The sequence below is a fragment of the Hemicordylus capensis genome, chromosome 5 (assembly GCF_027244095.1).
Source record: "Hemicordylus capensis ecotype Gifberg chromosome 5, rHemCap1.1.pri, whole genome shotgun sequence".
NCBI classification, from domain to species: domain Eukaryota; kingdom Metazoa; phylum Chordata; class Lepidosauria; order Squamata; family Cordylidae; genus Hemicordylus; species Hemicordylus capensis.
In genome coordinates this window covers 91,910,910-91,936,892 of record NC_069661.1, presented here as the reverse complement: position 1 = coordinate 91,936,892, position 25,983 = coordinate 91,910,910, and the positions used below count along the sequence as shown (strand labels likewise).

Genomic DNA, 25,983 nt, shown 5'->3' with positions numbered 1-25,983 from the left:
CAGTTTGCAAGCCTTACTGGGGGTCTGGGTCTTTTTCCAGGCTCCGGAATGCATTAATCCGTTCCCAATGCATTCCTATGGGAAACCGCTTTTCGACTTACGAATTTTTCGACTTACAAATGTGCATTCGGAATGGATTAATTTCGTAAGTAGAGGGACCACTGTACTGCTTTTAGCCACAGTGCTAAACACTGTCTAACTCCTGGATCCTCCTTCGGGCAGGAAACTCCAGACTTCTCTCCTCTTTATGGGTGCAATGGGGTGCACAGGACCCAATTCTGGACCTCCTAACAATATCACTGGTCCATCTAGTGAAGTATTGTCTACACTGACTGGCAGCAGCTTTCCAAAGTTTCAGACAAGGGTCTTTTCTAGCCCTATCTGGAAATTGAACTTGAGACTTTCTGCATGTAGTGTGTGCTCTTCCATTTAACGATGGCTCATCTAAAGGAGTCCAAGCAGTCTTGTATCTTGGCACTATTCAAGCCCATACCTGCTTATTAGTTGGGGGTGGGGCTTATATTGGGTGCTATAAGACTAGTTTCTGGATATACCATTCTGCAGACCATAGTTTTGATAAAGGTAAAGTATGCCGTCCAGTCGATTTCGACTCCTGGCACCCACAGAGCCCTGTGGTTTTCTTTGGTTGAATACAGGAGGGGTTTACCATTGCATTCTCCCATGCAGTATGAGAGGATACCTTTTAGCATCTTTCTATATCTCTGCTGCCCGATATAGTACCAGCGGGGATTCGAACCGGCAACCGTCTGCTTGTTAGTCAAGCATTTCCCCACTGCACTACTTAAGGTGACCTGTAGTCTTGTTAGGTTAGTTTATTGCGATTCGGCATAAATTTGTCCTAGCACTCTTTATACAGAATAGACACTCACTAGAAGCCTGGTTTTTATGTTTGTCTGATATTAGAATAACATAGTTGTTATAAAGAACAGTGGCTGACAACCATAGTAGCCATTAGACACTTTGCAGTGAGGCTGCTCTTAATTAAGCAGAGTGTTGCAAAGCAGCAAGCATGCATGTGGGGGAAGAGGAGACGGATTTTTGGTGCTCTCTCTTGCCCTGCCTTTGTTCTTTGCCTTCCAAAAATACATTCCTGAGAGTCATGCAGCCCTCAGGGACGTATTTCTGAAAGGCGAATAACGCTCTTGCTCTCTGTGCAGTGTTTCATAAAGCTTCTTGAGAATGTTCTAGAGCTCTGACTTTGGAGCTGGCAGTCATGCCCCTCCTTGTACGTAAAGCACACTGGGTGCACATTCCCATAGGGTTGAGGCAGGTTCCTTTCCATTGAGTTCTCATCTGACTGCAGTGACGCCAACATCACAAAGAACTTTATCTAAGACGTGTCGCAGAAGTCTGATCCACCCCTCCCCCCGACGTTTCTGGTAGTGTGGCTTGACCACTGTATCTGTTTCTAGGGGTAAATCTTCCTTTTCACTGTGGCCTGTGTGCCTGTGCATAGTACATCATATTTTAAAAGTACTGTAATGGCATCAGTAAAGTTCCAATTTTAGATGGACATGATCATTGTTTAATTTGTTTAGGGAAAGCGCACAACAACATCCCCCAAAAAATCACAAAGGAAGCTTGCCGGAATCTCTCGTCAAGTCTCAGTGCATCTCTGTGAGAACAAGCCTTAGCTGATGCCATCCCAGTCATAGCTTGACACCTGTGTAACTTTCTCCAAAATCACTGAATCAACTTCAGCCCCAATGCTATTGCTGCCTGTTATAGTGGCTCTTGACCTTTGTGCCAGATCAGCTTCTGAAGGTTCAGATCTGGATTGAGATCCGTCGAAATCTATAAGAATGGGTAATGCACCTGCACAGGTCCCACTCGGTAACATGCCACAGCTCATCAAAGCAACCAAGCCCTGCCTCCACACCTTCAGCATGCTATTTAAAGGCGGGCTGGGCACCATATTCTTCCGTTCTTTTCCAACCACTGTTGCGTGCAGTCCTCGGGCTGTCACTCTTCGTCGGACTAGTTCTTGTGAGTTTTATCTTGGGGGGAAAATCGGACTGATTATTGGCTTTGATGGGATTTTCACGACTATGGTGTTACCTGTATATTGGAACGGCTTCGAGAATTTGCTGGTGTTAATTGGACTATTTGGAATGGACTTCGATGATGATTTGGATCATGCGGAGATGGCTGAGGAATAACGGATCTTCCAAAGATGCACTGGCTATAATGCCAATCTCCCTTCGAAGTACCTGCACAACTTGTGTTTAATCTGTTTGGGAGAAAAACATGTCTCCTCCTGCAATATTTCTCTGTCTTCTCAAAACAAACGAGGAAAAACGGGCTTTGCGGCTTCACGCCATCATTTATGATGAGGTGCTAAGTCCCTCGACATCGGCAGAACCCTGACCTTCAGCTTTGACATTGGCTGCAAAGGCATCTACATCGATCCAGAAACCTTCTCCTGTGAAAAAACTATTGACTCTAAGCGCATTAGCATCATACCAAATCCCAAGACTTTCGTCAAAGTCTACACGTTCGACGTTGGACGGATTGAAAACTAAGAGAAGGCATTCAAACTCGGAGGATCCTCAGCCTTCCCATAGATCGAGAAAGCTCACAGAAGAAAGGATACAGTCTCTTTCAGATCTGCAGACGCTTGGACGCATCCTACAACCGTCGACATAGAAGGCTTCAATATTGAACGTATCAGATCCAACAGCTATTGAGTCTGTCGATGTCAAACCTGTCAACACCTAGACCGATGGCATCAAGGACTCAATCTCTATCGCCAGCACCAACGCCGATAAATTCTCCACCGGCATCAACACCGGAAGCTTGACATCAAGAGGTCCCTTCACTACTGACGCAAATTCCTACAGATCAACATCAAGAGGTGCTGTCGACTCGCACCCCTTTGATGTCGACCTCCCGTTTCGACCCTGAATACGCCTGTGTTGACGGCATCAAGGCTGGTGACCCCTTGGTGTCCTGTCGACATACCGACCTTCGATATCAAAGAGGAAGATAGGGAGGTGGCCCTAGATACAACAACGGCTCATACTTTACTGTCTGTTTTAGACTCTAGTTTGAGACCCCCTTGGCGTCAACTTTCAAGGGCTTCCTGCAGACATCAGTGACGGGGACACCAAAGGAAAGGGTCACTCAACAATCGGTCCCACTAATCGCTGCTCACCTGGCAACTTCACCATGGCATACCTACAGCTTTGCTCACTCATCTGCAGCAGGGAATGCCCTGCCTTCAGCACTGTTGGGGACAGTATCCCCTGGATTACCTTATAATTTCCCAAAAAAGTCAGTCTTGGGGCCAGGTACAGGCTTCTATTCGGACAGTACCATTGAAACCAGCACCTGTGAATTCTTCAAAGGTGACACAAACAACTATGGATGTACTCCTTCAAGATTCAGCCGCACAAACCGTATGTGATATTGTGCATATCGGAAGCCAGTCGTGCAGGTAAGGATATCGATATACCCTGTGTCCGAAGGTATGCCACCACCACCACCATACATTTCATAAATACTCTGGAGGCAGTGGCGAGTCCGAAGGGTAAAATTGTGTACTGGTACACTTGACTTCCCACAGCAAACCTGAAATACTTTCTGTGTTGTTCCCTGATATGAAAATATGAAAATACGTGTCCTTGAAATCTAGTGTCCCTGATTTCCAAGGTCAAGGGAGAGTTACTTTCGCAAACACAATATGTATTGTCTCTTCTCCAGAACTTGGGGATCCAAGTCAATTGGAAAAAGTCCTAACTGTAGCTGGTCCCAACAATCAGTTACATTGGGGCAGTTCTGGTTACAAGAGCCAAAAAGGCATACTTACCTCAAGAACGTTTCGAATGCATCAAGGACTTGGTGCTCCGTGTCCAGCAGCATCCATCTCAGCCTGCTTGACTCATTCAGAGACTGTTACATCTGATGGCACCCTACAACACAGTTGTGAAATATGCTCAATTAAAACTGCAAAAACTGCAATTGTGGTTTCTATCAATCTTCCGCTCGAATGTAGACCCACAGTCCCTACTTCTAACAATCCCAGTTCAAATTCTGTGCTCACTTACCTGGTGGTCGCTGAGCAGGAATCTACTGGAAGGGGTTCCTTTTTCTAACGACAACTCCCTCTATCTGGCTCACAACAGACGTTTCACTCCTGGGCTGTGGCACTCATTATGGGACCGACCAAATACAGGGCAAGTGGACCCTTCAACAAAGACAACTACACATCAATTTCCTGGAACTTCTAGCTGTCTTAAAAGCAATGAAAGCCTTCTTTCTGCTCCTACAGGGGGAAGTTGTACAAGTGCAATTGGACAATACTACAGCCCTGGCCTACATCAGCCGCCAGGAAGGGACTGTATTTCAAAGTCTTTGTGCTCTCAGCCTACAGTTATGGCATTGGTGCATCCAGCATCAAGTGTATGCATTAGCCATACACATAAAGAGCCTGGACAACATCTTAGTGGATGATTTTCCCTCAGCAACAACAGCACAAATGGAAAATCAAGACGGAGTGCATCACACCTCTCTTTTCAAAGTGGATGCAACCAACCATAGATCTATTTGCCACTTCAGAGAACAAGAAGTGCAGCTGCTTCTACTCCAGAGCAGGACATGACCTGTGATCTCTGGGGGATGCCTTCCAGCTGAACTGGCAGCAGGAGGTCCCTTATATGTTTCCACCTTGACCACTGATCAGCCAAGTGGCTTCTCTTCTTCTAACAGCTCCTACGTCCTGTATCCTGGTGACTCCATGGTGGCCAAGGCAACCATGGTTTCCACAGGTACTCAGACTGTCAGGCAACCACTACCAAAGACTACCACAGGTAGTGGATCTCTGGATAAAGGCAAGATACTGCATCCATATGTTCTGACGCTCCGCCTAACAGCATGGTGGATCGATTCCTCAACAAGATTCTTATTAAACAGAGGAAATCTCCTACCTGATGCAATTACAGGAGCAAATGGCTTTGTTTTAAACTCTATGCAAGGAAACAAGGTTTTCAACCTGAACACGCCACTATCAGGGATGTACTTCTTTACCTTACAGGTTTGAAATCTCAAGGTTTAGCTAATGTGTCTCTCAAAGTGCATTTGAGATGGCTGCGTTATCCTCTAGACATCCAGGTTATGAGGGGAAAACTTTTTTTTTGCACCCAAAAAGTAAGGCTTTCCTAAAGGGCCTTTTAAACCTGTACCCACCGGTTTGCATGCCTATTGAGTCCTGAAGTATATCTCTGGTCCTTTCATCTTTGACAGAGGCCCCTTCGAACCTATGGGTTCAGCCTCCATCAAACTGGTGACCCTGAAAACGGCTTTCCAGTTGACCATCACTACAGCCAAATGAGTAAGTGAATTAACAGCCCTAAGGATAGATTTGCCATACACTATAATCTATCCAGACAATGCCTTGATGCGTATGAACCCAGATTTTCTGCCAAAAACAGTGTCTACCTTCCACTTCAACCAGGACATTATCTTATCAACGTTCTTCAGAGATCCTTCGACTCTATTGGAAGATGCAATGCATTCCTTAGAAATACGCAGAGCACTGTTGTACTACCTACATTGTACTAAGGATTTCAGGTCCACCAAATGCCTCTCTGTAGCATACAAAGCCTCTTTGATGGGCTCCTGTGTTTCTAGACAGTGGATGTCTAGGTGGTTGATGGAACTCATCCTGTTGACATTCAAGCTACAGAACGTTCATTGTCCAGAAGCTATCTAGGCCCACTCTACTCGTGTTTACGCTTCTTCAGCTGCACACTTATTGGGGGTAACCTTCACGGACATTTGCAAAGCAGCTACTTGGTCCACTGAGTTACCCTTCGTCAAGCATTACGCCATAGATGTGCACTTTGCTGCAGAGGCGAGCTTCGGGAGAAGCGTTCTGAAGCGGGTGTTGAAATAGCACCTTCTTCCTTTGGGGAGCTAACTAAACACCAATTCGTATGATCTCAGCAGATGTAGCTCCAGATAAACAGGTTACCCATTCTTATGGATATTGGCGGATCTCTACCAGATCAATAGTTACAGGTGAGTAACCTGTTTTTCTGATTTCAAAGACCAAGAATATTACTGAATTATCTTCCCAATGCCCTAAGGAACAGCTGAAGGACCATGATCAGGACTGTACTTCTTTGAATCTGTCACACTCAAATATCTGTCATTTTAGCATCATAGCCTTTGTTTCTATTCAGAAATCTTCCAACACTGTACACTCACCAGTTATTCCAGACTCTGTTTCAAAATCTACAGCATTCTCTGTTAATATACAATATTATGCAATTAAAGGTTTCCCATTTAACTAGTATTTTCATTGCTGCAGTTCTTTTCAAACTTTCATTTGTAGAATCTATGTTTCTTTTAATCTTTGTGCTTTCATTCCTGAAGATAGCCCCTGCTTTTTAAAATAGTTTCCCCTTCCTCCTCTTGTATAGTAACAAACTATATTTAGGTACAGGTATATACCAAACTATATTTAAGTATCCATGTCACAGATAGGTAATTTGTTGTCTTGGGCTAATAAAGAAGTTTCATTTGCTTTGATAATTTCTTAACCTTTTATAAGAAAACTAGCCTGAAATTTTTATTTATTATTATTATTATTTATTATTTTATTTAACACATTTGTATGCCACTCAAAACTCAAGTCTCTGGGCAGTTTACAATAAAAACAACAAATAAAAAGGTTAAAACATTACAACAATTTTAAATTTAAAACGTTAAAACTGTTAAAAAACACAAAACAGTATCTAATTAAAAGCCTGGATGAACAGATGCATCTTTAAAGACTTTTTAAAAGCTGTCAGAGATGAGGAGGCTCTTATCAGCAGGAAGTGTGTTCCAAAGCCTTGGGGCAGCAATGGAGAAGGCCCATCCATGAACAGCCACCAGATGAGCCAGTGGCAACTGTAGACAAACCTCTCCTGATTATCTCAATGGGCAGTGTGGTTCATAGCGAAGAAGATGTTCTCTTAAATACCCAGGGCCCAAGCTGTTTAGGGCTTTATCGATTATAACCAAGACCTTGTATTTTGCCTGGAAACTTATCGGCAACCAGTGTAGATCTTTTAAGGTAGGAGTGATATGGTCTCTCTGAGATGACCCAGAGACCAACCTCGCTGCCATATTCTGGACCAACTGCAGTTTTCGAACTATGTACAAAGTACGTAGTCTGGGAAGTTTTTTACTTTTGCAAAATCTATATTGCAAAATCCAGTTCTCTATTGCTCCTGCTTATGCCCTCAAATGTGTTAGTGTGTGTGGGGGGGAACCCTAATATAATCTGTTAAGCAGCTTTTCTGGGAAAGACAAATATTGCTTGCTAGGCTGAGAGAATTGTTGTGGTTAATAACAATTACTTCTATTTTTGAGAAATGAAATTAATTCAGCTTAAAAGGTTTCCTGATGATTCACAAAATGTGAAATTCAAACTAAATTGCCTTGATCACCTGGGATGACCTGGAGAACACAAGTCTTGGCATGTAATTTGCATCTGCCTTGTAAACTGAAATCATACTACTCCAGGAATGTGCCTAACTGCACTCGGAGGGTATGAAACCTATAGCTGTAATAGTCATCTATCAGTGTGATTTGCTTGATCAAGTGCAACCTTACAGCAAAGTCTTTTGGACTCTGATTAATTAATCTGTGCCCTGTGGCTCACATGTGAATCTTCAAGAATGCAATATTTTTATAACCAATAAGTGAAATATTTCATTGTCCTTAGTATAGCTGTAAGCATAGCCCTCTATAGGTCTTTATATCAAATATCTCTATCGGGTGTGTGTACAATATGAAACTGCAAGTCAACTAGTCAAGTAACATATTGAGTACCTATACCTGTTTACAAATTACTTCAGAGGCTATAAAGGTTAAAAATATCTCAATTGCAAATTTATATGCTTACCAATAGAGCAGTTTCTTATAATTCCACCTTCCTCCGTTCACATTTAAGGTTTTTCCTCATAGAAAGTGGAATGTTTGACATTTTTTCGTGGACAGATTTTTGCAGAGAGATAGCAGCACTGTCAAAAACAAAACAAAAAAACTAGCACCTGAGGTAGGATACTACTATTTTATTTTCCCGACCAAAATATTTCAACTTTTTTAATTTTCAAGATGTTAAGGAAAAAAAGTGCAGGTGTTTTGACTTTACGTTCTAATACTTTTTTTAAAATGTGCAAACTTATTTTCATGTTCCTATTTTATTATTATCCTATTTCATTTCATCTAACCCCAAACGCTCTCTAATTTTATTTATCATCATTGATTATACCATCATGTCACTTATTTTAATTTTGTTGAACTAAAACACAATTAACTGGTGACTTATGTATTATGTGGGAAAGTGTGGTCTAATATATTACTAACTGATTTTGCCAATAGCATAGTTTTGATATGTATTTGTCTGCATGAATACATTCAGCCTTAAAAGGATCTCCTTTTTAATGCAAAGTGTATTGATAAATGTTTTGTGGACTTTTGCTACTAAAGCTGTTGTAACTTCAACTGTTTTACTGTCAACTGGTAATTTATTTTTAAGCGTGCAGATGATATCATCGGTTTACTGTCAGATACTACACTGCTGGTTCACTTTTTTGGCAAGAAAGGAAAAGTTGAGCTAAACTTTGAAGATTTTTATAGGTGAGCCTTGCTTTATACTTCTTATATATACAAATGCTTCCTTGTATATAATACTATAAATTATATATGCCCATACTATTATGTCCACATGTAGTTGTCTTTCTTTGATCCTTATATTTTTTTTCCCCAAAGGTACTTTTTTGAATCTTGAAAATAGAACTTAGAAGAACTTAAATTTCCAGAGCAGAAAATACTGGATTCAGTAGCGCTAAGCAGAGATTTAGATCTTAATTTCCAGGAAACCACTTCCATTTCATCAGTGATTCCTGGTGGAATGACTGAAATTGCTTCAGATACTATAGTTTGAAAGGAAATAAGTTTGGGAGTATTGTACACTGTGTTTTGACAAGTACCTAGATACAAAACACTTTTGTAGAAGCATTTATGAGTCTGATTAAAATACAACAGCTGAATTGCCACTAATACTTCTGAATTAGTATTGTCAAATGCTTAGCATTGTGTTACAAGACCTAGAAAAAGTAGATTCTGAAATAGGGGAGATTTATTTGCATATTACAGTTTCAAACATAAACAAGACTTATATTTCACATTCTATATTGTCAATTCACACAGGATAGACATGCAATGTTTAGGGCACGTTCCCTTCCCCACCCTCTCCCATGCCACCATATGCAGCCTACTGTATCAATGTTATCTACTTATCAGGGGACTTCTGTGAAACCTAATTTCATTATATAAATGAAGTTGAAATTGATATAACGTAAGCATGCCTAATGTGCCATGAGTTAACTGATATCTTTATAGCTTTCTATAATACTTAGAAATGCATTGGTAATGAATACAAATATGATAAATATTTATATACCGTTTTTCAACAAAAGTTCCCAAAGTGACTTACATAGAAATAAATATAATGTCTCCCTGTCCCAAAAGGGCTTACAATCTAAAAAAGAAACATAAGATAGACACCAGAAACACCCACTGGAGGGATACTGTGCTGGGGACGGATAAGGCCAGTTGCTTCCTCCCTGCTCAGTAAAGAGGACCACCACTTTTAAAAGGTGCCTCTTTGCTCAGTCAGCAGGGAACCTGTCCAAAGATTTAAAAATATTCTGTATTTCCTGTTGTGAATATGAATTAGTTTTGTAGCTACTGGCAGTTTTTGGTGTGTTTTTATGTTTTTGTTCTGATTGATAGTTTCCAATGGCGTAGCTAGTGGATCGGTGGCCTGTGTTCCACCCTGCTTACAGCCTTGCACGTGTGCCAGTGACATCCATGCACATGATGTCACACACAAAGGGGGTATGGCCCAATCACTGGAGGACCCGCCTCAACCCTCTAGATCTCATTCCCAACCAGTGTTTGCTGTCTGGGTATCTTTCTTTCCCTTGCTGGAGGAAAAAGAGAAATAAATGCAGCCAGCTAGCAAACACTGTCTGGAAATAAGCTCTGGAGAGATCAACTGAGCTCTCCGGAGCCCTAGCCATGCTCCCTTTGTGTGACATCACACACAAAGAGGGCTCTGGCAGCCCTTTTGATTGGCGGCCCAGTTTTTTGAACCCTTCTGCTCAAAGGTGGCTCTGTCCCTGATAGTTTCCCTGATGTAGGAATTCCACTGCATTATAGCCCTTAGCTGTGCACATACATGGAACTCCTTCTTGGGAATTGTCTTTACTGGACCCCTGTAAAACGTCTGTTGGAATGGGCTATCAGTAACATGAATTGCCAATGCTACATCAAATCAAAGATCTGTCAACTGTTGATGTTATTCATATTATTCAATGTCACTAAAATTAGAGTTTGTATTTTAAAAAATTTAAATGGTCTTCTGAAATGACATATCGATATCAATACTTCAGGTTTATGGATAATCTTCAGACTGAAGTTCTTGAAATAGAATTCCTTTCCTACTCTAATGGGATGACTACCATCAGTGAGGAGGACTTTGCTCATATACTTTTAAGATATACTAACGTGGAAAATACATCAAGCTATCTGGAAAATGTGCGCTGCAGTATCCCAGAAGAGAAGGTAAGCTTTCAGGCCAGGACCCCAGAAGCTACAAAATTCACATAGAATATAACTATCTTCTTAATGGCCCAATTATATGCACAATTACCTGGAAATGTCAATTTTTCCAGTGTACATACTTTTGAATAAGTGTACTTGGGATCATGGCCTAAATGTGATAACTACTGTTGAATCCTAAGCATCTGGACTTTATGGAAAAAAAACAAGGGTTGTTCTTCCACAAGATTGTGAATGGGAGGGAGAAGGGAACAGAAATATAGAGATAGGTATGCTAACCACTTAAGACAAATTCATTTCATTTGGGCTTATTATGCACAGGACATCTTGGATAGGGTGGGTTTTGTTTCTACAAAGTGAAAAGTGGGTGGGCAGGTAGGCAGGGGGTAGTGATAATTACGGCAATAAGGCAATAAATAACCTGTTGACTACTATTTCTTTGAGCTGGCTTTAATGGGGGGGGGGGGCGTGTTGTGAACTATACCTGGTTTCGCACTCTGTACATGCTCAGAGGGAAAGAGGCAAAGTCACATCATACGCAAACTGAGTTGGTTCTTGGAGATGATGACCATGTAGGATCTGGGCGCGCAAACAGAGATAGAGAGAGACACACTCAGAAAGTTCAATGGGCTTTATTATAAAGAGTTGCTCATTAGGATAAAATAATCCACATTAAAAACATGTTTCCGATTCAAGGTGTAGTGTAATGTGCCTAACTAACGTGTGTGTGCATTAAATCTTCCTAAAGCCTAATACAATTCAGATACAGGCAGAAAAAGAGTGGGGGGAGGTACGCTGAGGGCTGGCATGGTTTGGGGGAGATTCAGGAATTCGTAGGAGGACGAGGGGAAGGGAGCAGGAGAAGGGGAAGGGATGAAGGAATTCCAGGCTTGTAGGAGCAGCATATTTACCCAGGACCAGAGACTTGAGAACAGTGAATCTCATCAGCTGAAGGAGTGAGGCGCTTGGCTGGAGTCAGGAGTTGTTGCAGTTGCTTCAGATCATGGCTGAGAGCCGGAGCACCATGGCTGGGGAGTCTTGACTTCTCACTGCGCAGTAGAAGTCACAGACATGTAGCGTGTATGCCCGTAGGCACAAGACTGCTGCCTCTCTGTCTAGCGGCCTCACTCTTATAGTGTATTTTCCTTTGATCTGTTCAGAGATCTATTCAAATCTCATCTTTTCCTGGGTTCCCCAGAAGGAGTGACAAAGCTGTTACTTTTTGGACAATGTCTTTTAATTATTCAAAATATTGGCCAGTTCAGAGAAATCTGAATTTCATCTTCTGCAAACTCTGCACTTGGAAGGGAGCGGGAGGGGGAGCAAGTGTTAGTAGAAAGACTAAATCTACAGGTGTTCTCCTAGGGTGGAATTTCTATAGACAGCAACTGAGTAATCCCCCTTGGGCATAGGAGAGCCAATCATTGACAATGATTAACATAGATTTCTTGCAACAGAAAAGAGGAGTTCAGCCCCTGGCCTTTTCCACAGACATTATCTGGTAGTCAGTTGCATTTTAGCATATTGATATAGCTCGGGCCCAGCCCTTTGTGTTTTCTTAAGTATCCAGTTCACAATGCAATGCTGGAATGCCTCTCCCTTCGCAGAGCAGGCAGTTCACCCAGAGTTCAGGTGTGATTTCATTTCTTAATATAAAATGAAATCAGACACAGGCCTATATTCCAGGCCTATATTCCACAAACTTCTGAATGGTGCATTACAGGGGGGAAGAGACATTTAACATAATCTACACTGAATGATAAAACATCACAAAGTCACCTGACACTTTTGTAATATTTAGGGATTATAGTGACTTCTTGTTTTATATGACACAAATGTGTGCACTATAAAAACAAACCTATTGTAGCTTTTCACCTTGAGAAGAATGACACAATATTACTCCTGCTATTCCTGCCTGAACTGAAGAGTGAAAGAAACCCTAACACCTTTCCTCTAGTTCTCTAATAGTTTTAACAGAGGGTCATTTGTAGAAGGCCAACGTTGAGTGAGTGTCTAAACAGGGATTTTCAAAGAGTTTGAGCAGATGCATAAGTAAGGAACCTTGGTAGCTAATCTGTTTGTTAGGAAACAATTGTGTTGTCAGCAGTGAATGTGAGTAATAAAGAGATCTAGTGGTAGCTGAATGCATCAGTGCAAGCCAATAGGGTTGGTGTTACATGCACCCCTTCAAGCATGGGATTCTTTGGATATAATTTGTTGTATTTATTTGCAGAAGGATCAGGTTTAACTGTCTTGGGACTATTTGTATAAAGTTTGACCTTTTTCAAATGGCTACACATTGTTCAACATTGTGTTAGCTTGGGGGACTTTAAAAAAATGGGGGGGAAAGAACTGTAAGCATTTAGCAGTTAATCTCCATATAGTTAGAGCTTACACTGAAAAAACAGCCTAAGTGGTTCTATACAAAGATATGCATAAGTTATTCCAAGACACACATAAGGTATTCAGCAGTGAGTGTGTTTAACAGTGGTAATTAAACCAAAATGGAAAAAGGAAATTAATGAATACTAGTTATGGAAATAAATGATATACCTAAGGGCTTTCTCCCCTGAAAAAACAGGTAAAATAAATTGTGGTATTGTGGGATTTTCTTCCATGTTGAAGGAGTAGGAAGGTGGGGGTATCTAAATGCCAGAACTTCATCTGCTTATTGTACCAGTCGCCACTCCACATCTAGAGTTTGTTTGGTTTGAATTCTCTCCCTGCACAAGACTCTGAGCCACAATCCCTTTCCTCAGAGCTCAGTTGAACAGAGTTGTGTGGGGGAAACATTCTGAAGGATTTTCAACTTGCTTTCATCAGTGGTGGCTCCATTGATGAAAATAGTTCGTTGTCTCTGGTTGTAGGTTTTAAAAATTCCTATGTTAATGAAGGGTAATGTAAATAAGGGATAAATTTATTATTTATCATATTTATATACCACCTGATATGTGTATCTCTAGGCAGTGTACACAGTTTAAAACAACAAATATAAAACAGAGAAAAAAACGATTAAAACAATTTCTCAGGCTAAAAAGTTAAAAACAATTTCATAGGATAAAAACAAACAGTTTAAATTTAATTTCAGTTAAAAGCCTGAGAAAACAGGTGTGTCTTGACAGTCTTCCTAAAAGCAATCAGAGATGAAGATGCTCTTATTTTGACAGAGAGCATATTCCAAAGCCCTGGGGCAGCCACAGAGAAGGCCTGGTCCCAAGTCACCACCAGGAGCCGGTGGCAACTGTAATTGGACCTCCCCAGATTATCTTAATAGAAGGCTGGGTTCATGACAATGAAGGCGGTTTCTCAAGTACCCTGGACCCAAGCCATTCAGGGCTTTATAGGTAATAACCAGTACTTTGTATTTTGCTTGGAAACACATCGACAGCCAGTGGAGTTATTTCAGAATCAGTGTTATATAGTCCCTTCAGTTGTCCCAGAGACCAGTCTGGATGCCACATTCTGTACAATTGTAGTTTCTGGACTACATACAAAGCAAGCCCTATGTAGAGTGCATTATAGTAGTTGAGCCTGAATGTTACCTACATAAGCACCACTCTTTTAAGGTCATTTCCCTCCAGAAATGGACGTAGCCGATGTATCAGCTGAAGCTGATAAAAAGTGCTCCTGGTCTCCAAGCCTCAACCTGAGAAACCAGAGAAAGTTTTGTATCCAAGAGCACTCCCAAGCTAGGTACCTGATTTTTCAACCCCATCCAGAACAGGCAGATCTAAACCATCTCTCGGGTCCCGCCCCCACCCCAGTCAGTACCTCCATCTTATTTGAATTCAATTTGTTTGTTATCCCTCATCCAGCCTATTGCCATCTCCAGACAGGCATTTAGTGAAGTTATGCCAGTTCCTGATGAGGTTGATATGGAGAAATAGATTTGGGTGTCATTAGCAAATGGATGACACCCAAATTTATTTCTCCATATCGACCTCATCCGGCTAACTTCACTAAATGCCTGTCTGCCACCTAATGGCACAGCGTGGAAGTAACTTGCCTAGGGAGCAAGAGGTTGTTGGTTCGAATCCCCCTGGTATGTTTCCCAGACTACGGGAAACACGTATATTGGGCAGCAGTGATATAGGAAGATGCTGAAAGGCATAATCTCATACTGCACGGGATATGGCAATGGTAAACCCTTCCTGTTATTCTAACAAAGAAAACCACATGGCTCTGTGTTCGCCAGGAGTCGACACCGACCTGACGGCACAACAGAGAGAGTGGGAGCACATATTGATAACACCCTGCACCAAACCTCCTGATGATCTCTCCACGCTGTTTCATGTAGATGTTAACGAGCATTGGATATGGTATGGAGCCTTGTGGAACTCCATACTTTAGTTCTCGCTTTGCAGAGCAGCAGTCTCCAAGTGACACCATCTCTAAATCTACCAGAGGTATAAGAACAGAATAGGGATGTGCACGGAGGCGTGGTCCAGCACTGGGGGGTATGGCGCTTTAAGGGCGGGGGGGGTAGTACTTACCCCTCCCGCCGCTTTTCCGCCTCCGGCGCTCGACTTTTTAGCAAAGTTTCTGGGGCGGCAGCATTCCTCCCTGCTGCCCCTGCCCCCATCGTTGCCTGGCAAAAAGGGAAATTGAGTGCACACATGCGACCGTTGTGTGTCCTGTGCATGCATGGCTGCAACGGGCACGCGCTGCAACGGGCGCATGCATGCATTCAACTTTTTTCCGGGCAACGACGGGGGCAGGGGTGGCAGGAGGAACTCTGCCGCCCCAAAAACTTTGCTAAAAAGTTGAGCGCCGGAGGGGGGAAAGTGGCGGGAGGGGTAAGTACTATCTCCCCACCCCCGGCCTTAAGGCTCCCTACCCCCCGCCGCCAGACCGGCCCCAATCCGGACCGGTTCGGAGGCCTCTAACATGGCCCCGGACCGGTCCGGTGCACATCCCTAGAACAGAACCACCATAAAACAGTCTTACCCAATCCCACCTCCCTCAGGCAACCCAGAAGAATACCTTGGTCAATGGTATCGAAAGCTGCCGAGAGAGCCAAAAGGATCAGCATTACTGACTCTCCTTCTGTCAGTAGTCAATTGGCAATCATCCATCAGGTCAACCAAGGCAGTCTCTCAACCCCATAGCCCACTGAAAAGCCAGTTTGAAATGGGTCTAGATACTCTGCATCATCCAAAACAGTTTGGGTGATCCACATAACACAGGATAGTTTCTCCCCAACCTCCTGTTTGGAGGACAATGGGTTCTCTGCCTTCACCCTCTTTATACTGCTGCTCCTAACATTTTAAATAGATGCTCCTAAGTTGGAGCCTTGCATAAAGCATTGTTGTTGCTGCAGTATTAAAAGCACAGCATTTGCAGATGGAAGACTATTTTTGTGGCCTTTGCTGAGGGTCACCTTGAATCATGAGATGCTATAATAAAACTTTCTCTTGCCTAGCTGGAATCTGCTTCTCAAGCAGCAAAATGAAAAGAACAAGATAGTTGAACTTCATTGCAGCTGCTTATGTCTCCCTTGCTTTCAGAAGTTTTGATTTAAAAGTCTTGCTGTAGTTTAGACAGTTTCAGCTTGAATGTTTTGAATATATAAATTTCACTAGACATTTCAGAATATGGGGCAAAGATATCTGAGCTTTAATTAGTTCATTTCTTATTTGACACTTTCATTTAATTCGTCTAATCTTGTTTAAGTAACTCTAATCTGAAATTACTAAAAATAGTGAGCAATGTGATGATATAATGTAACCAATGAAGTTTCTGTCAGTTTGATAGGCTAGATGGGGAAGGTCCAGCTGAGTTTGTGAAGAAGTATTCTTTCTCTCCTGGCACAGCTTGGCTTGTGACAGCAGTATCATAGCTTTAGAGGAATAGGGACTTCTGTGTGTGTCACAGCTTTGCCAAGGAATAGTTTTGTCTTCACCTCCTTCTGGCTTCCTATCAACTGCACTACTACTGCCAGACAAACAACTGGTTGCTTCCATTCCACATTCTGTGGTTGTAACAACAGTATTATTTTATTCAACAGGGTATTACATTTGATGAATTCAGATCATTTTTCCAGTTTTTGAACAATCTAGAAGATTTTGCAATTGCAATGCAAATGTATAATTTTGCAAACCGTTCCATAGGACAAGGTGAGAATGTTTTAATTTCAGCATTTAATACTTTAAAAAAGATTGTTTGGTGAATGGGTCCTTCCACGTTCATGTGAGAGTCAAGTGCTGATGCAATTAGTGTTTTTCCAATGGAATTAAAGCACACAGATAACACTAGAAGTAGTCATGTACTGCTCTGCTTTATGCACATATAGGGCTGCAGTTATCCATGTTTTCTACCCAGAAGGCATAATGTGCCCATCTGTGCTAAAGCTTTGTCTTACCAGTGAATAAATATATGCAAGGTAGGGATGGATTATCTTTCTTTTGCCATTTCGTGCTATATACCTTTTAATAGGAATCTGTCCTGCTTCAAGCGTCTCCTGCAACAAGTACCAGGGAGGATCCAGACCTTGGACAGCTCCACAGACAATGGGTCAAACTCAGGACCACTGAGTGAGCAATTTCAAAGTTGGATATTGGAACCAAAGAAGTTGCTCCAGCTGTGTTTCTCATCAAACTGCTGGGTTCTGTAGTCTGCTGCTCAAGCTGGGTGACTTGCCCCTCCCCCCACTCCAGAACCCGGTTGATAAAAATCATTTGCGTTCTGATGCAAATGGCCTGTGCACATATGTGGCGGTCACAAAAAATTGCCTATGCATGCGCAGGCCATCATTCAGAAGGCCAGCAGGGGGTTTGCAGGAGCCCCTGCCGCCACCCCTGGGCACCTCCAATGGTTCTCTGCTGCAGCTTCCTCTAACAGTACAGAAGCCACTTTCTCTCTCCACCTCTGCCCCCATGCCTTTAGCATAAAGATTAGGGATTCCCCCTTTACAAATATCCCCCAAACCGGTTTGGCCTAGTTTGATGGCCAAACCAGACTGGACCCAGTTCAGCCAAGCCTGAATCCAGACCAGGCTGATTCGTTTCAAATCCAGGCCAGATTCTAACCAAACCAAACCAGCAAAACCAGTTCCATGTACATCTCTAGTGCTGGGTGGCTTCCATAATGGCTGGGAGGTCCAAAGATTTCTCTGAATTGGAAGCTGTTGGCAGGACTGTGGCTTCAGGTCTGGGTGGGGATGTTGACTGGGGTTCCTCTTGTTCATCTGATGTGGGGTCACCAGCTCCTCAGGTCGATGGTGCCTCCAAATCTATCTCCTCTCCTAGAATATCTGCCCCATCCCCAATGCAGCGAGCCCCAGGGTTTGGGACCGTGACAGAATCACACCTGATTCTTCTTAATCCACAACAACTTCAGTTTTAACCATACTGCTTCAACTATCTATTTGTACAGTTTGTGTTTGTACAGTGTGTGTTAACTGCTTCCATTTTCCTCTCTAGTTTGCCCCAGATATTGCTTTGTGTTGGAAGGCTAGTGTATAGTAGGGATGTGCCTGGAACCGTTCCGAAGGCGGCAGGGATATTCTCTTAGGGTGGGGGAGGGTGCACTTACCTCTCCTGCCGCATTTCCCCCGCCAGCACTCCGTTGTATCAAAGCCCCTAGGGGCAGCAGCGTACCTCCCTGCCACCCCATTGCCATCCTTGGGCAGAAGTGGCCAGAAGTACCAGGCACGCATACAGGCAACTGGTGCACACATCCCTCGTACTTCCAGCCACTTCCATCCGAGGACGGCAACAGGGCAGCAGGGAGGTGCTCTGCCGCCCCGAGGGACTTTATTACAACAGAGCACCAGTGGGGGAAATGCGGCGGGAGAGGTAAGTGCACCCCCCCCCCGCGCGCCCTTAAGGGAACACCCCTGCTGCCTCTGAAAGCCGAAACAGCCCTGGTGGCCGAAACACTTTGGAGGCCTCTGTAATGGCCTCTGAAACGTTTTGGGCACATCCTTGATGTATAGTCACCTGCATTGTTGTCACCTGGTACCATAAGAAATGTTGTGAATAAAACTTTCTGGGGTCTAAAATCCAAATGAGAATCCAAATGTTCCTCTACATGAATGTGGAATGACAGCTTATATTTACGACATCTGAAGCCTGCATGAGAATCCATGGTTTTTTCCCCACGGTCAACAACAGCATGAGGATCCCCATTTCTAGTACCTAAAGATTATTTATAAATAATCTATTTATAAAATGTAATATCCCTCCCTTCAGTCTCCTCTCAATAACAATAAAGCATCAGATTTCCAAACTATACAATACAATCTAACAGAGCAGCAGACTAAGAAGAGCAAGGGAAGGACAGTAAATACTGAAGGGTTCGGGGGGGGGGGGAGAGTAAAAGATTTAAATGAAGAAATGCTGAGTCAATAAACTCAGCATCAGACATACCTTTCTGGGGTACCATCATCAGGAAGGAACTTTCCCTGGTTGCCACTTGGTTCCACCTCTTTCAGATGGTGAAGGCACCTGGAAAAGGACCTATGAAAATGATCTTTAATTCACACACACAGTGTCTAAATTGATCATCTTTTAGTAGCTTCAGTAGTTAATTACAGATCTAACACAGGATGCACGCATCCCAGCACCCTACCATGGCAGGGGCAGTATATGTGCCTTATGCCATCATACTAACTTACTACCAGCACATACTCTCTAATCTAAATGCTTAGCAATAACACATATGATAAACAGGGACAGTGGCTTGAAGGAATAACTTGGGCAGGAAATGCCAGTTGAATGCAGCCATCATTGACACATTAATAACTTAATTTAACATTGTACTGTGAGATAAAAAGAGAGGGGAGTGATAGCTCTATATAAGACCCACAAAACCCAGAAATCATGCTAGTGACTGTATACGTTCTTATCCATAAGAATAAGCATATTAATAATAAACCATTTTTCCATGTTTTTGAGATGCTCAAGAGACAGTTTTTAAAAAAACATAATTACTTTAAAAACATTGAAAAGCAAAGCAATGCAGCAGATGAAGAATTTGAAGGCAAAGGAAGTTAATGGACAACACAGCAGAGACCAGCCGAATCGTAGGCCTGTTAGAATAATAATAACTAATAATAAAAGTAATTAGCTAGTGTCTGAACATGAAAAGGTGGGAGCCATATATATCTCCCAGGAATGGGGAGTTCTGCAATCTAGGCTCTATAACGGAGAAGGCTCTCTTTCTAGTTACTATCAACAGAACCTCTCATGGAGGCAGTGAATGGCTCTCCTGATGACCAAAGTATACATGTGGGAGGAAACGGTTCTTTTAAGTATCCAAGACCAGAACAATTTAGGGCTTTGAAAACTATAACCAATACCTTGAACTGGGCCTAATAAAAAGCCAGCGAGGTTGATACAATAATGGAATTACCTGTTTAAAAAATGCAGCTCTAGTCAAAACACTGCTGTGTTCTGCACTAGCTCAGAGTTTCTAAATAAAGGTATTAATTTCAAGTAAAGCAAGGCCTAACATAGACAGTATATGACTTGGAGACTTCCTGGGAAACCCATTTATTGCCTTTGAGGTGTAAGGAAGTGTGGAATACAAAGTGAAAAAATTAATAATAATACTTGCTTGTAATTAAACTAGCAAAGAACATATCATTCTATATGTCTTACTTTAAAAACATAAGCTGTGCAAACATTAAAATTATAAATTACCTTTTCTTTTCAGTTTGTGTACCGAAGCTCACTAGAAGACTTTGTGTTCAAACAATTTATAGCAATAGCAATAGCACTTACATTTATATACCGCTCTATAGCTGGAAGCTCTCTAAGCGGTTTACAATGATTTAGCATATTGCCCCCCAACATTCTGGGTACTCATTTTACCGACCTCGGAAGGATGGAAGGCTGAGTCAACCTTATGTGATAGAGTCAGTTTTTTGTTTAATAATAATGATCATATAATGCCATCGCCAAGTTACGTGATGATTTTGTGATGTATGCTTACTGCTTTGTTTCTTAGATGAGTTCAAGCGTGCAGTGTATGTAGCTACAGGTTTGAAGCTTTCATCACATTTAGTGAACACGGTGTTCAAGATCTTTGATGTAGACAAAGACGATCAGCTGAGTTACAAAGAATTTATTGGTATTATGAAGGACAGATTGCAACGAGGATTCAGGGTAAGAATATGGATAATCTCTTAATCACAGAAGAACTGCATTTGGGCTCTGCCATATGTAAGCAATTTATAACCTCATTATTTTAATATTGTGTTTTCTATAACCATTTCAAAACTAAGTTTCGTTATTAGTCTTTATAAAATGATGCTTAGTAGCTGATATCCAGACTAACAAAGCACTTGTGCAACAGGATCACATGGTTGCACCGAGTCACAGGGATTCTTGGAATTGCATCTTCTTGCACAAAAGTTCCCACCACAACTACAACACATGAGGTGTTTCACAGGTTTCTCACCTTGTTACGATAGCACAGACATGTTTGCTCTAACACAACACTACTCAGGAATGCAGGCTCCAAACTTAGCACAACTAGTTAGCACAATAGTCTTGCACAGCACATTTACATAAGCACTTCATTAGTCTGGTTTCAGCCACTTAGTCTTGAAGCTATGTTTGTATTTGTTTCAGCTGCATCCACTCTTAATTTATAGAGCTAGGGTCCCGTTCCCCACCTCACTAGCCTTGCCATCTGATCCAATTTGCTGTTGATCAAGTAGGTCCTCATTTCATTATCTAGCAAGTTTAAACTCATCATTATGATTTATGGCCTGGAGAGTTGCTGTCTAAAAGCTTTTGTATGTCACTAACCTATAAAGTAGTTTTAGAAGTTTGCTCTGACTGCCCTCTAGAGACAAGAAATTGTTTAAATGGTAAGTAATGGAAATAAATTTTATCACAAAGTAGTTTAAAGTAATGCTGCAGATTCTATATTGTAATTTTGCATTTACTTCGTGGTTTTAAATCAAATTCAGAAGACTGAGTTTAAGACTGAAGTAAATGCAAAATTACTTAGTTTTGCAAGACTATAAAAAATGAAATAATCAGATGGGTGACATTTATTTTTAAGCCTGAAGATAGTTGTTTAATATAGATATTTTAGGTTAATTGTTGTAAGATCATTAAAGAAGAGTTATTTTAGTTAATCTGTTTATAGCGTTCCTGTAAAGAAACAAATCCAATTTTGAATTAACATTTCTCCTTTGCAAATATGCTATGCATTGTAATTGTTGTCTAGACTAAATTTGAAGTGTCTTTATGTCTAACTGCCACCCTGTGGACAGTCATTGTTATTACCAGAGAATTTCTTACGGATTTGTATTTAATATTATGTTGCATGAAAGCAGACAGTGAAAAACCATTTTCACAGTATTTTATTTAAGAAGATTCCACATCTTTGTTATAAAGCATACCATTCCTCCCTTGCTTACTAAAATTTTAAAAAGCCATCTACTGTAACTTGAATGGCAAAGCAAGCATTATTCCTTATATAGTTGTATCGTTTATAGGTGCATTGCATATGCATGAGAACTGGAACTTAACATTATTTTTGCAGAGCTTAGTTTCTCTACTATGGTTAGTAGTAACATTTGTTATTTAATCTCATTCCTGTGTATTTTCATGCTGTTCTTCCCCTAACATCACTTCTGGCTGCCTTAAACATGCCGTCTGCACATGTACACTTCTTTGTCTTCTGCTTCTCAGGGCTACAAATCCTTACAGAAATACACCACTTTCAAATCCTGTGTGAAGAAAGAACTCAATAGTAGATAAATGATGGTATGTCATTTCTGCACAATATTTCTAAACTTACTGGTAAAAATAGCTCAGTGCCAACAATGTCTCCAGCTGCCTTTTTATTTGAGAACTGGAGATCAAAATAATTGATCAGAATATGAGTTTTCATATTTACTTCAGATTTTGGCTTCAGTAAACAATCAGTTTTCTTCTGTGAACTTGCACATAGACTTACTTACTTCCATAGATTTCTAGGCAACCTAAGGGACTGTTAAGTACTTTGACTTGAGTGTTGTGGCTCATGTCCCAAGACTCTCATATTACATTTTTGTGTTGGCTTGTATTAATTTGTATTCTGCATTCAAAAAAATACTTTCTGATATCAGGACTTATGTAGGTATCTACTTGTGGTAGATATTTGGACATATACTTCATATAAACATGTGTAATAGATTTGGTACTGAAAATATATAAACCACCATTAGATGTTTTCCTGATTTTTCTTTCTCAAAGTTTGGAAAACTTCCTATCTTTCTGTTGGTACTACTTGTGCGTGAAGTGGGCTTTGATTGTTTAATCTGGGAAAGTTTAACTACCAATTGTTGATTGTACACTTCAGATTAGAGAAGAAATGTAATATTAATAGTGGCTGACATTGTGCACAGTGAAATATTGGCATTAAGCAAGCTGCCAAAGCTGCACTCATTAAAGGCAGCCCCAGCGCTATTGGGTAGGCGGGCTTTTGTGAAACTCCCTAAAATAGTATGCGGCTACTTCCACAGTGCTACTTCAATTGGAAGTGCCCTACCGGAAGTGCCCTTCTTTTTAAGTGAATTTTATAGCATAGACATAACTTTCTGCAAGATCACCAGCATCGTTGTGCAAGATCACTTGTATTTATTTGCACAATTTACATGGCATATTCAGTAGTCTTGTTTGCAAGGTACTGGTCCAAGAAGAATTGCTACTTACATTGGCCAAGCAGGCTGCAAGACTGCCTTATTTGATGGCTGGGAAGGAACTGAGAACTTTAGCTCATCAGTCCTCATTGAATCAGGCCTTAACCAGTGTTGATTTTGAGAACCAATAATTTTATTTGCTACTTTGATATGTCAGGTGCTAAAATTTAAACTTTTTTTAAAAGGAAGACATCCTAGAAGTAATGAGTCATATTCTGTGCAGTGTTAGGGCAACAGAGAGCAGCGTGGATGCAAAAATGCTGCCTCAGCACTCAGCCCAGAGTGTTACTGAATGAGCAAACGTGTGCAGAAGGAGAGGAGGAGAGAAGGAACATTGGCTTACCATGAAGGGTTCTTTTCCCTGTGACTGGAGCTCATCAAATAGGGTTGTGCACTGAGCATGCTCAAAACAAAACTGGATCACGTGATATTAATTTCCTGACGCCTTAGGCACCATAGCCCCAATTCCAGGAGTGCTGAAAGAGAGGAGAGGCTTAGATTCAGGTATGAGAAAAAACAGCTAGACCACAGTTAGAGCAGACACAGGGGAGAAAAAATGACACAGGGAATTGACCCTAATTCTGGGAACCCTGAGAGACTGACTCCACCCTCCAAAGCAGTAAATAACCCCCTGTATAAACTAACTAAACCACCTAATGGTGCCGCAGGGAAATGCTTGACTAACAAGCAGAAGGTTATTGGTTTGAATCCCCGCTGGTACTATATCGGGCAGCAGCGATATAGGAAGGTGCTGAAAGGCATCATCTCATACTGTGAGGGAGGAGGCAATGGTAAACCCCTCCTGTATTCTACCAAAAGAAAGTCAGGGCTCTGTGGGCACCAGGAGTTGAAATCAATTTGATGGCACACTTTACCTTTACCTTTATAAACTAACTATATACATCCAGGTGGGCCCAATTTGCTCCAGTCACAGGAGGAAAAAACCCTTCACAGTAAACCAATGTTTCTTTTCCCCCTGTGCTGCAGCTCATCAGATAGGGACATGCCCAAGCGGTATGAGAAGAGAATGGGTGGGAAGGATGTATCTAGAATACTTGCTGTAGTACCCTATGGCCAAATGCTGCCTGAGGGGTAAGGAAGGAAGATATTTTATAAGAGGCTGCATGATTTAGGACTTTATTAAGGTTCCAAGAAGGGAAATGCTGTAGAGGGAGTGGAGCTAGGTTGGAAGCCCCTCTGAGAAATCTGGAGATATGTGGTTGAAGGGTAGGTGTGTCTGAGCCAGGGGCTGAAATTTGTAGGATGGTGGCTAGGGCAGAAGCCTGGCATTTTAGTGTGTTCGGACATAGTCGGAGGTCCAACCCAGACTGTAGAAAGGCAAGGACCTCGGGAACTCCAGCACATAAAGGGTCCCTGTGTTCCCTTTGGGACCATCAAGAAAACTCCACCCAAGTTGCTTGATAGATTATGTTGGTAGATGGCCTCCAGGATGCCAAAATTGTGTCCTGCACTGAACGGCAGTAACCTTGAGTTGCTAAGTTTGTGTGCTCAACCTCCAAGTGTACAGTTGCAACCATGTGGGGTCTGGGTGAAGGAGGGGACCCTGAGAGAGGAGGTCATTGTGGAGAGGGAGTTGCCACGGTGGTTGAACTGATAGGCCGAGGAGATTGGAAAACCAAGTCCTCCGTGGCCAGTGTGGGGTCACCAGTATCAACTCCACCTGCTCCAGGGCCATCCTTTTGAGGACTTTTGTGATGATGGCAGTGGGAGGAAAGGCATAAAGTAGAGCCCCCTGGCCACGGGGCCATTGAGGGCATCCATCGCTTCCACCTGGAGAGTCTGGAATACGGTTGAAGAAGTGGGAAAGAAGGTGGTTGGCTGTTGATGCAAATAGGTCTACCTGGGGTTCTCTGAATACTTTGCTGATCTGACAAACTTTCAGATGCAGAGCCCATTCGGCTGGATATACCGACTGCTGGCTGAGCCAACCTGCCAAGTCTCACAGGTGTTTGGCAGTGATGGAGGCCAGATGGGATTCTGCCCATTGGAACAGGAGCTTGGCCTCTGCCATCAGATACTTGGATCTGATGCCACCCTGCCTGTTCATGTGGGCATTGGTTGTGACATCCGTCTGGTGTCAGCACTCTGGAGGCATTCAATTGTTTATGTATTTCTACCCGAGGGGCCAAATAGGATGGGGCACAAAGGCCCTTCCACCCAGGAGGTAATGCTTTGTATGCTGCTCTGCCACAAAGCCAATACATTCCTGGTTCATTCAGAATAAAGGTCAGGAAATTACCTGACCCATATTTCAGCCTTCTCACCTTCTTCTCCTCAAGATTGAGGGGCACTTTGCATTGGTCATCCAGGCTAAAGTCTCCTGATTTGCCTGCCATACCATCCACGGGTCAGGGTGCGATCCCTGTGGTAGGCGCAGGTGATGCTGAGCCATAAACGCCAGAAGGGGGTGTCCCAAGTGTATGTGTCATTTTTGCATGTTTCATTCTCAGCGGCTGTCTTATTGATCAGGATTCCCACCCGGTCATGTACATATATGGTGTTGTTCCATATCCCCTTGGACTCATTTCTCCAGCCTCCCTCCGTGAAATTAAACAGTATGACTGAGGTGTTTGTATGTTCCCCATCATGCAAAGAAAATACCTCCCCACATCCAGCCATTCTCCCTCACACTCCTCCTGGTTGTGACATCCCAGGAACAAACCTCCCCTATTGGGGTC

At 42.2% G+C, this 25,983-nt stretch overlaps 1 protein-coding gene and 1 long non-coding RNA gene across 5 annotated transcripts in view; one reads left to right on the top strand and one right to left on the bottom strand.

Annotated features, from left to right (window-relative positions):
* The window catches only part of LOC128327496 (uncharacterized), a 57,465-nt gene that overhangs the window by 2,222 nt on the left and 29,260 nt on the right, over window positions 1-25,983 (bottom strand). The window contains exons 3-7 of the long non-coding RNA XR_008308650.1: window positions 23,628-23,760; window positions 19,011-19,088; window positions 7,916-8,033; window positions 4,068-4,207; window positions 3,830-3,932 (exon numbers count right to left, since the gene is read on the bottom strand). This is a non-coding gene — a long non-coding RNA (uncharacterized LOC128327496). The remainder of the gene's footprint in view (window positions 1-3,829; window positions 3,933-4,067; window positions 4,208-7,915; window positions 8,034-19,010; window positions 19,089-23,627; window positions 23,761-25,983) is intronic.
* The window catches only part of MICU3 (mitochondrial calcium uptake family member 3), a 103,971-nt gene that overhangs the window by 65,377 nt on the left and 12,611 nt on the right, over window positions 1-25,983 (top strand). For 2 of the 4 annotated variants that reach the window (XM_053256318.1, XM_053256319.1), the window contains 5 exons: window positions 8,552-8,652; window positions 10,473-10,644; window positions 16,649-16,757; window positions 20,593-20,750; window positions 22,293-22,367. The exons of 1 other annotated variant lie outside the window; for it this stretch is intronic. In XM_053256318.1, the coding sequence (XP_053112293.1) occupies window positions 8,552-8,652; window positions 10,473-10,644; window positions 16,649-16,757; window positions 20,593-20,750; window positions 22,293-22,361 (609 nt within the window). In that variant the 3' untranslated portion in view covers window positions 22,362-22,367. Of the gene's footprint in view, window positions 1-7,963; window positions 8,069-8,551; window positions 8,653-10,472; window positions 10,645-16,648; window positions 16,758-20,592; window positions 20,751-22,292; window positions 22,368-25,983 lie in introns of those variants that run through there. One more of the 4 variants, XR_008308642.1, reaches the window with a different exon arrangement.